At 52.1% G+C, this 10,828-nt stretch overlaps 1 protein-coding gene across 3 annotated transcripts; it reads left to right on the forward strand.

The window, feature by feature from the left end:
* The first annotated feature begins 5,949 nt into the window (after nucleotides 1–5,949).
* On the forward strand, nucleotides 5,950–8,989 carry C1QA (complement C1q A chain). 3 transcript variants are annotated; one of them, XM_045063931.1, is made up of 5 exons: nucleotides 5,950–6,102; nucleotides 6,622–6,700; nucleotides 6,987–7,156; nucleotides 8,177–8,370; nucleotides 8,506–8,989. In XM_045063931.1, the coding sequence occupies exons 2-5, from the start codon at nucleotides 6,651–6,653 to the stop codon at nucleotides 8,749–8,751; spliced, it is 660 nt and encodes a 219-aa protein (XP_044919866.1). In that variant the 5' UTR covers nucleotides 5,950–6,102; nucleotides 6,622–6,650; the 3' UTR covers nucleotides 8,752–8,989. The 3 variants fall into 3 exon arrangements, with proteins under 3 accessions (XP_044919866.1, XP_004741286.1, XP_004741287.1); XM_004741229.3 differs by having other exon boundaries at nucleotides 5,959–6,102; nucleotides 8,177–8,989; XM_004741230.3 differs by lacking the exon at nucleotides 6,622–6,700 and having other exon boundaries at nucleotides 5,960–6,102; nucleotides 8,177–8,989.
* The last annotated feature ends 1,839 nt before the right edge of the window (nucleotides 8,990–10,828 follow it).

A 10,828-nucleotide genomic window follows, 5' to 3' on the forward strand; every position in this document is an offset into this window, starting at 1 on the left:
GGAGACAGAAAGGAGCCAACCCTTGGTCCATCCTTCTCTCCCAGACAGACTTCCTAGTGAGTCAGGGCCCTGTGGGACAATAGCCACCCGGTTGTGTGACCTCTGTAGGTTGCTGGAGAAAATACATGACAATTTTTTAAAATACAACTATACCACAAGTATACCGATGTTTATCTGAATTCAAATTTAATGGAATATCCTGTATTTTTCTTTGTTAAATGTGGTAACTCGGGACTCATGAGCAAGTCACTCCACCTCTCTGAACCCCAGTTTCTTCACCATCGAAAAGGAATCAAAATGCTACCCGTGTCAATTAAATGGGATGATATATGTGAAATGCCCAACCCAGGGGAGAGTGCCTTCCAAGCACCCACAACCAATACATTTCCCCCTCTACACTCCTCGCTCTCCCTTTCAGAGTCTCTGCTTTAGACACCACCTACCTCCGCCAGCGGAAAACCTTCAGAAAGGCTTCTGAGGTAATAGAAGTACCTCTACCACTGACTGGCTGTGTGACCTTATGGGAATCACTTACACTCTCTGAGTTCAGTTGCCTCATGTTAAGCCCTGGTAGCAAGCCCAGCGCTTGGGCTTCCTAAGGCATGGCGGTTAACATCTTGCACCTGCACCGAGACACAGCTCTGGTTTTAAAACACCTCAAGACAGCAATGCTTCCCCCATGGAAAGAATGGGTAACTGTGGAACTTCAGGCCAGGTGAAGGACAGATCGGGGAGATGGTCCCTGCAAGGCGGCGGGAGGGCTTCCTCTTGCGTCTGTCGGAGCTCTTTAGAACTGGGCATCATCTGGCCTTCTAGGTGACACGTTTCCCAGCTGTGGTGTCCCCACAGCCTTCGGAACCCAGGGCTCGGCCACCCCAACCAGAGGCAAGCTGTCCTCGCACTCTCCCACTGCCTGCTCAGTTTGGGTCCCTAACTCTCTTAAGCCTCTTCATCTTTTTACATCTCACCTGCCTGCAAGTTTGGCAGCTTCCATCAGTGCCCTTCCCCCCTAGATCTGGCTAGATCTGCCTGTTGGGAACTTCTCCCCCGGTGGGCCGCCACATGGCCCCTGGAAGGAAGGACGGTGTGCCGGGTTTCACTCTGGGTGTCTGGAATGCAGGCACCAGCCATTACAGGAGGCTTGCTTTCTCCCTATTCTTCTTCACCCTCCCCCAGTGAAATTGCCTTTGCCTTCTTTTGTTTTCTTTTTACATTCCCTTTCCCAAACTTCTCAACTGGGACTGTGCCCAGGCCCCCTGGTTGGCAGGTAGGGGAGGGAGGAGGAGACTGGACTTTTGCTAAGTCCCGCACCGGGGACAAGCCACACTGACCCGAAACCTTGTCACAGTTGGAGGGGTCAGTTGCCACCCCCAAACCCCGGAGTTCTCTCATGCAAGCGCGCGCAGCAAACGGAAGGCAGATGCTGAATTTGAACCCGTGCTGCCTCTCATCTCCCAGCAAATTATTTGGTGTTTACAATCCCCTCCGTTTTTCATAAAACGAGCCCCCCAAACGCTTTTATCTGCCAAGAGAGGCAGAGAATAAAGCATGTGCACTGAAGACGTGTGGCAGGCTCTGACAGCTCCCTCCCCAATTCCCAGTCCGCCCCGCCAACCTTGCCAAGAGAACCCTGATCTCATTGGGTGGTGGGGAAGGAGGATACAAGGAGAGACCCTAAAGGCCCAGGGAGGGGGGGAAGGATTTTCAGCCCCAAAGAGGGGAGACCCGTCATTAAGAAGATCTCCGTAACAAAGAGCAAGGGGAGTGAGATGGGAGCCGGGAGAAGGAGAAAAAGAGGTTCCAGGAAGGGCTCCGGAGATTTGTGGGGTTTTTTGAGGGAAGGGGTATTGAAGAGAGAGGTGCGCGGCAGTGGATGGGGAGGACCGGGTACGGGGGTCAGCTCGGTGCCTCCTGCACGGTGTGCGAACAGCACAGCAGAGACCTGAGTGCATAAGGGGATTGCAGGAGAAGGCTCTCTCCGCAGCTCTATTCATCATAACAATAATACCCACCAATGGGGAAGGACCTGATAAGGTGTGATATATGCATGTATACTCCTCAGCTATAAGAAACGGACAGACACACTCACGACGGGGCGTAAGATCATGTCCCCCTGGGCCCAGAGGCTGTTTAAGATTCTCTCTCTCCCCCTCTCTCTGCCTCTCTTTCTCTCTCTCTGTCTTTCTAATAAAAGAAAAAGATTTCTGCATTTTACTGTATGTAAATTATGCTTCAATTTTTTGATTAAAAAAAAAAAAAAAACACAGGAGCTTTGGAGCCCTGTTCTATAACAGTTGACAATCTGCATTTTGCCTAATAAGATTCAGAGAGACAAGGAGTTACAGATACCAGTTTCAATAAGGTGGGGGATGCTGCCGTCACTCCCGACCCTCAAGGAGCCTATTTCTGGAGTGAGCATGGACAGGGAGAGCGGAACAGACCTGCCTTCCCCAAGTCTGCCTCTGATCCCATGAGCCCCTTGTGGGCTAAATACATTAATGCTGCATGATCCCAGTCTTCCAAGATTCCATGCCTGTTTTGGGGGGCGAGGGGGATATCCATGAGTCAGTTGCTACCCAACTGAAGAAAGAGAACTCTGTTCTAATGTCAAAGCCGAAACTGACCACGCAGGTCTATAGTGAAGGCATAATAAGGTTTCCAACCTGGCGCTTTCTTAAGATTCCCCCCCACCCCATGGTAATAGGGACCATTTACAATTTTTGCTTAATATGCTGATTTTTGGAACCCCAACCCTTGGGTAAGATGTGACTCCACCATCAAGAATGTGAGTGATTTGGGGCACCTGGGTGGTCAGTCGACTAAAGCCTCTACTTTTGTCTCAGGTTATGATCCCAGGATCCTGGGATGGAGCCACTGGGCTCTCTGCTCAGCGGGGCGCCTGCTTCCCACCGCCCCCACTGCCTGCCTCTCTGCCTACTTGTGATCTCTGTCTGTCAAATAAATAAATAAAATCTAAAAAAAAAATAATTAAAGACTAGACTCCAGGGGCACCTGGGTGGCACAGTTGGTTAAGCAGATGACTCTTGATTTTGGCCCAGGTTATGATCTCAGGGTTCTGAGATCAAGCCCCATGTCAGGCTCAGAGGATTCTCTCCCTCTTTCTGCTCCCCGCACCCCGCCAAATAAATAAATAAATCTAAAAAAAAAAAAAAAAAAAAGAAAAGGAAAGAAGAAAGACTAGAACTCCAAAGTTAGAATGGGGTCAAAACTTTAAAATAATATGGAGATAATAATACACTCAGAGAGAGGCACCTGGATGGCTCAGTTGTTAAGCATTTGCCTTCAGCTCAGGTCATGATCCCAGGGTCCTGGGATCAAGCCCTGCATAGGGCTCTCTGCTCAGCAGGGAACCTGCTTCCTCCTCTCTCTGCCTACCTGTGATCTCTTTCTGTCAAATAAATCTTTAAAATCTTAAAAAAAAAAAAAAAAAAAGAATGTGAGTGATTTAAAATTGGTTATTGCTTAAACTCCTAACTACACCTGGGCCTCACGGATCATGACTCTACAGGCATTACAGAGCAGTTCCTCTCATCCCCCAACCTCTCCCACCTCCCACACTCCCCCCCCCACCCCCCTACCTCTCCCCTCCAGGAATCTGAGCTCTGGAGAGAAAGGAGGACTCTGTCCATCCCTTCTGATGGAAGGGGTCTCTGTTGTGACATTCGCAGGGCTGTTGCTGACCCATTTACTTTTCGCACTAATGCTATGTTCATTCCTATCGATGGCTTTTATTTCTTGGGAAGGGTTATACACTTGCAACAGCCTGATAAGTAAAATCATCCAACAGTTGGAAATAAGGCAAATAGATAACCGATGCCCTTTCAAAGTCAAATCAAAACATTGTCTAACAAGCCCTCCTAAGGGTCATCTGACCCTCTAGGGGAATGTCACTCTGCTTGACTTATTATTTGCTATTGATCAGGGCCCAGGATCTGTAAAGACCCCTGTTTGCTGGTAGAAAACTAGTAAGTTACAAATTATTTTTGTCTGGTAGAGAAATCATGCAAATGATTTCTTTCTAATAGAGAAGATAACCCCCAACATTATGATTTTGTTGCCCTATAAACATTCACCAGTGTTGCCTCTAACTTAGCAACCTTATGAATATTCCAGAATTCTAATTTTGGGGTTATTGTTGTTTTTCTTTCTGCTAAATCTCTCTTCTCTCTCCATATGTAGGTACATGTAAATGTTTCCTGCTCATACCCTTCATTGAACTAGCTTTCTCATCCTGCTGGTTCCTTCATTAACAAGCTACAAAAAAAAAAAAAAAATTTAAAAACTCACATGTGCCCACTATATATTTCTATAAGAATGATCTATTCAAAATTTCAGAAACTATACTTTGAGAAGACTTTCACAGTATTTGGTTTTTCCCCATGCCAACTCTGCCACTTTTTTCTGACCTTCGGCAAGCAATGATGTCTCTGGTGGTTAGTTTCTTCATCTGTGAAATGGGAGCCATCAGCCTGGCCTTTCTGACTCCGACACATGATATTTCTAACTCCTCTTGCAGGGAAACAAGACTGACATGCTGCCATCAAAGAAAATGGGTGCCCAGAGCCGTGTTCTCGGGTGCAACCTCCTTGTGACCTTCCTGCCTCCCAACCTCCTTGTGACCTTCCTGCCTCCCGCCACTCCCTCACCTTGAGAGATGGAGGTAAGGCTCAGACTGGTTAGGTAACCTGCCCACGGTCACAGAGATATTATTCATAATGATGATTTATTTGAATGTGGTATATGACAGCATCAACTTCCTCATAGAATCCGTAGCAGCCCAGTGAGAAGTCTATATCATCCCCATTTTACAGATAAAGAAACTGAGGTCCAGAGAAATGATATAGCTTGCCTCAGGTTACATAGTGAGTAACAAGTGGGCACAGCCCATGAGATTCCAGCTCTCTTAACCTCCTGAATCCCCAAGAGCAAGAGAGGGGCTGGTGGGAGTTACTCTGGGCTTGCACTCTTATCCTGAGAACCCCCACTTATATCTGTCAGATACATATTGGGTACCACACAAGATTGCAAATGAAAAGAGGTCCCAGACGCTTGAAAACCTTGGCCCTGGACGATCTTCATCTGCCCAGGTCAATAGACTTGTTTTCCCCTCCTCATCTTCCTTTTGGTGAAATGGTCAGAGTGGGGGGTGGTGACCACGGTCATGGGAAGAAGCAGAAAGACCTGGTCAGCTTGGGCCTGAACACATTGCTCTCCAGACTGGAGAGAACGGGTAGCTCTATCTAAAGGACGCTCAGGGTCCAAGCCGGTGAAGTGATGTGGGCCGACAGGTAGTAGCCACCCTGTCAGCAAGAGTAAGCAAGACTAGATGATCCTGCCAAAGGGTAACTCTCTAGATGATAGCATTCATGGGCTTTTGTTGCTGTTTTTTAAATCCAATAAAAGCTACTTATTAACTGTTCATCCCATGCCAAGTGTTTTGTATATATATATGATGCCATTGAAACTTTATAATACTCCGATGAGGTCAAATCTGTTGTTCCCAATTTATGAATAAGAAAACTGAGGCCCCGGGACGTTAAGTAACTTCCCAAGGGCAGCTAGGAAGTGGCAGGTCTAGAAAGCTGATTACTAAGCTTCCCATCACTACTGCACTGTCCTTTGTGTTTTTCTGTATTTCCCAAGCTTTTTGACAATGAATACATGTTGCTTTCATAAACTCGAAAAAGTCTTTCAAGTTACTGACTTTTAGAAAAACCCCGTCTGCCCTGATGTTCTGTGCTTCCCTGGTTCTCACACCCTACCCAGGACCCCCTCCACGGCCTCTGTCTTTGCAGACTCCTGCCTTGCCCTCCCTGCCCCCACACCAGCTTGCGTGCGTGGGTGGGGGGTGGGGCGAATGTCCAGTGTCCCAGTCTTGCTGAGGTCTGCTCAAACTGTCTCCGGGAGGCCTCTGGCCCCTGGGGCAAAGCTGGGGGCAGGCCCAGGGAAGGAGAAGGGGAAATAGGAAGGGATGTGAAACTTGGCCACAGCCAGGCGGGCGGCACCCCTGCTGGGTGTCCCACAGCGGTCCCTGGGTGGAGGACAGGAACATCCAGTTGAACTGAGGGCCAGCTGAGGCAGGTGAGGCCAGCGTCCGAGGGGGAGGGGGCTGTGAAATTCAGGGAACCAGGGGAGCTGGCCTAGGGGGGTGGACCACAAAGGCAGGGGAGGGGGAACACTGTCCTTGGTTCTGTGTCAGGACAGAGTTGGCCGGTGGTGGTGGTGGGGGTTCCGGATCCAGGACCCAGAATAAGTGAGTGGGGGGACCATCTTCATTCCTCGGGTTTGGGAGTTAGTGGGAAGTGGTGATATAAACCCATCCCTCTAATCAGAGTTCCTGGTTTTGGCCTCCCCAAGACACAAGAAGCTGGGGAAAGCCTGGGAGTGTCAGAGCCAGCGCAGGGGTCCCGTAGACACTCTAGTAGGTGCTGAAAGGGGTCGAGTATGTGGGGGGGGCACGGCGGTGAGCACACGCGTTGTGTCAGGGGGCTGTGAATTCCTATGTGTACGCACAGCTCTGCCATCTGGGTGAGACAGTGTTAATTAAATAAGAAGTAGGCGCTCGATAAATATTTGTTCAATGGAATTGATCATCTGTAGGACTATATGAGTGTGTGGCTGAGCGCTAGATGGAGTCCATTTGGGCGTCATTCGTGCATCCGGGAGTGTGGAGTGGATTGTGAGTCTGCTCCCTGTGTTTGTTCTATGGGACTGGAGGCCAAGCTTGTGTGTCTGAGGGTGTAACTTCAGTTGTGTGTGGCATCTGTGTGAATTTCTGGTGCTTCATGTACGTACGGGGTCACTGGGGCTGGGTGCAAGGTAGACATCGAAGGCCCTGGAGGTGTGTATGTGCACCGGTGGCGGGGGTATGTGTAGATATCATTGTAGGTGTGGGATTCAAGTGTAAGTACGAGTTGGGTGTGTGTGAGTGTGTGAGGTCTAGCCCCGCCCCTATGTCTTCACAGTGGCATCATGGAGGCCCCGCGGGGCTGGCTGGTGGGCTGTGTGCTGGCCGTATCCTTGGCCTCTGCAGTGACCCAGGATGTGTGCCGAGCACCGGACGGGAGGGCGGGGGCTGCAGGACCCCCTGGCCGAGACGGACGGCCAGGCCTCAAGGGGGAGCGAGGGGAGCCAGGTAAGCCCTTCCCTCTAGACCCAGTCCCTCGTCCCTTGGCTGGGCCTGGCCTCCTGGGTGGATGCTTGGGGGCGGCCCCAAGAAGCAGGAATCCACCTGGGCCCCCACATGAAGCCCCTGCAATCTGCACTGGGTCCCCGGGGCTGAGGGGAACCTTTCCTCCTCCCTGGACATGTCCCCAGGCTGCCAGGCCTCTCTCTGAATGCCTTTCCTGCCTGAGTCCTCTCTCTCACGGACCACCGCAAACAACAAACGTGAAAGGTCTTGGAGTAGCGTCCAGTCCTGGGTTGTCGTTCAGTTACCAAAACGATTAAGGTGCTCATCTTTGAACTCAGGAGACTCATCTTGCTGTGTGACCTCGAGCAAGTTACTGACTCTCTCTGAACCTCGGCTTCCTCGTCTGTAAAATGGAAAAAATAACCCTACCTGGCACGTAGAGATGATCAGTTCACGGCAACTATCCTTTCTGCTTCCTTCCAGCCCCCACACCCAACTCAGTCCCTGCTTCCCCATTCCTAGCCCCTTCCAGTTTCAGAAACTCACATTCTTAAAAAAAAAAAAAAGGTGGGGGAGGGGTGTGGCTGTGAAGGAAAAAGGAGGAGGAGATGCTCAGAGTAGAAAAAGATAATCTCAGTCCCCTAGAGCCTCCCAGTCCAGAGCAGACCAGAAGGATCTGCATAAACATTTGCGACTTGGCATCCAGGCCTCCTAAATGTAGTCCCGAACCCAAAGGAGTCAGGGGCAGTGGCCCGGCGAGGTGCGGAGAAGCCTGTCCTGCTTTTGCAAGAATCTGACAGCTTCCAAGTACCTGTTCTCACTTTTCTCCACTTTAGAGATAAGGAAGCTGAGGGTCAGTGGTTGAAACATTTGCCCAAGGTCACACAACCAGCCAGAATCAAGGTCTTAAAGGCCCAGGCACTCCCGCATCCTCCATCCCACCGCAGCCGAGGGTCCCAGCCATCTCCCTGAGGACTGGTGGACACTGGACTCCCCCTCCAGATCTGGCCTTTCTCCCCACAGGGGCTCCCGGCATGCGGACAGGCATCCAAGGCCTTAAAGGAGACCCGGGGGAACCTGGGCCCCCTGGAAAGCCTGGCAACATGGGCTTTCCTGGACCCAGTGGCCCCCTGGGGCTCCTTGGCTTCCCAGGACCGAAAGGCATCAAGGGCAACCCAGGAAACATCAAGGACCAGCCACGGCCGGCCTTCTCAGCCGTAAGGCGGAACCCCCCCATGGGTGGCAACGTGGTCATCTTCGACACGGTCATCACCAACCAGGAAGGCCCGTACCAGAACCACACGGGCCGGTTCCTCTGTGCTGTGCCGGGCTACTACTATTTCACTTTCCAGGTGGTGTCCAAGTGGGACATCTGCCTGTCCATCGTGTCGTCCGGGAGGAACCAGTTCCGGCGCTCCTTGGGCTTCTGTGACACCAACAGCAAGGGGATCTTCCAGGTGGTGTCCGGGGGCATGGTTCTCCAGCTGCAGCACGGGGACCAGGTCTGGATTGAGAAAGACCCCGTCAAGGGCCGCATTTACCAGGGCCAGGAGGTGGATAGTGTCTTCAGCGGCTTCCTCATCTTCCCGTCCATCTGAGCCCGGGAAGGACCCTCCCGCCCCTGGCTGCACATGCTTCCTGCTGTGTGACTCCAGCTCACACCTTCTACCTCTCTGGTTTCTATGGTCTGCTCTCTATCGGGGTGCTGTTGCTTTAGCTGCCTGAAGGGTGAGGGCTGGCTGCCAGAGCCCCCGAGAACTCACTGCCCACTACCCACTGTAAGATGGATTTCCTAGAATTCTTCCTAGAATAAACACCCGAGTTCCTGTGTGCTGAGCCTGAGGTTCCGATGCTGTTCTGGGCACTGGGAGGGAGCACAGGAATGACAATCGCTGAGTGCTTACAAGGCAAGCCTGTATTTCGTATTTTACAACCTGTATTTAGGAGGTCCTGGGAGCCTCAGCGGCCTGGGTTCAAATCCTAGGCCAACACTTACCAGTTGGCCAACCGTATGTATATGATATAACTTGAGTGACCTCAGTTTCTTTATCTGTAAAATGGGAATAACAAGGGCACTTACTTCAAAGCCTTGTCAGGAGGACTGAATGACTTAAGACACGGAAATTGCAGAACAGGGACTGCTTCATAGTCAGGGCTTCGGAAGTTTGAGCCATTGTTGTATTTTGTTTCATCTGTAGGGCTGGGGAGTGAGGCGGGTATCACGACCCTACTTTCCAGATAGTGAGGCAGGCTGGGGGCATGAGGTGGACATAAAGCCCACGGTCAGTGTTGAAGAGGAGGACCTGGGATTTGAACCCAGAACTTAACGGTATCCAAGCCTGCGTGTGTGTGACGGTGACCCTTGCCAGCCTCCACAGCCACATGCCTGACAGGTGACACTTGATTTCCAACGCTGAACCAGCAAAACATGGGCAAGACTCAGAGAAGGGGAGCGACTAGCCCAAGGGCAACCAGCAGTCTTCCCCGAAGCTAGGTTCCTGAGTCCTGCCCTGGGCTTCCCCCCGCCCCGGGGAAGCATAGAGGCTGGGGCTTCCTCCCTCCCGGGCTGGGCATCCCTGCTGGCTGGAACTGAGAAGATCTGGGGTGCCCATGGTGCATATTCCCGGGGTCCCACTTAGCCTGTGCAGAGCTGCTCAGAGGCAAGAAGCCCCACCTCGTCCTCTGAATGCGAAGACAATAAGTAGCCGGAAGTTTGGTTCTGAGGATGTCTAATGCCCTGGGTGTTTCCCCAGAGAAAGCCATTTGTGCCCTGCACTGCACACACACCATACATCTGCACACCACACGTGCACATTCGTTGAAACCTTCACACCCGCAGACATACTTGGGGTATCTGTGCTGTCCTACCCAGGCACTCTGTGCCTCAGACACCCAAGTACCCCTCCTAAACTGTCGAAAGTACACTCTTACACACACACACACACACACACGCACACATACACACACACACTTTCTCTCTCTCACACACACATAGACACACACACAACCTTGACACATGTGTCCCAGGCACACCCGTGCCACGTTCTCCTCATCCTCCAACACGCATGTGCCTTAGCACCGCCCCAATTCTCTCACTCGCTGACCCTCACATGCGCTCACACTCCCACCGGCCGGCCCCCGGGGCCCAGGATCGGTGTCTCCCACCTACTGTCGGACACAAGGAGCAGCTGGAGTCCCCACAAACCCGTACCTCCCCCCAGGCCTCGGACAGACTCCCGAGACCCTCTCCTGGGCCAGGGCTGCCCCACCTGCAGCTTCTGGGGGTCAGGAAGGAGAGGGTGACCCCGCTGTAGCCCCAGGGCTGTGCTGGTCTCCTCTGGCCCCTCTGTCTGCTTCGGGCCTCTGCTCTGCCCCAGCTCCCTGCCTCCTGGCCCAGAACATACGCTTCCAGGAAATGAAGCAGATCGAGCACCTACGATGGGCTGGGTATTTCCTAGCCACAGACACACCGGATCTCAGCAACCCCTCCTCACGGAGCCTCAGGGACAGGAGATGCCTACCCGCCGTCACACTGCCAGAGAGTGGCAGGTCGGAGATGTGAACCGGCTCTGCTGACCCCAGAGTGGAGCGCTCCTCTCATTGTAATGGGACTCGAAGATGTCCGGAGTGCAGCCCCTGCAAGTGGTGGGAGAGACCAGGCTAGTGCAGGGAGGG

The sequence above is a fragment of the Mustela putorius genome, unplaced genomic scaffold (genome assembly GCF_011764305.1).
Source record: "Mustela putorius furo isolate JIRA1106 unplaced genomic scaffold, ASM1176430v1.1 tig00003853_pilon_pilon_pilon, whole genome shotgun sequence".
Classification (NCBI taxonomy): domain Eukaryota; kingdom Metazoa; phylum Chordata; class Mammalia; order Carnivora; family Mustelidae; genus Mustela; species Mustela putorius.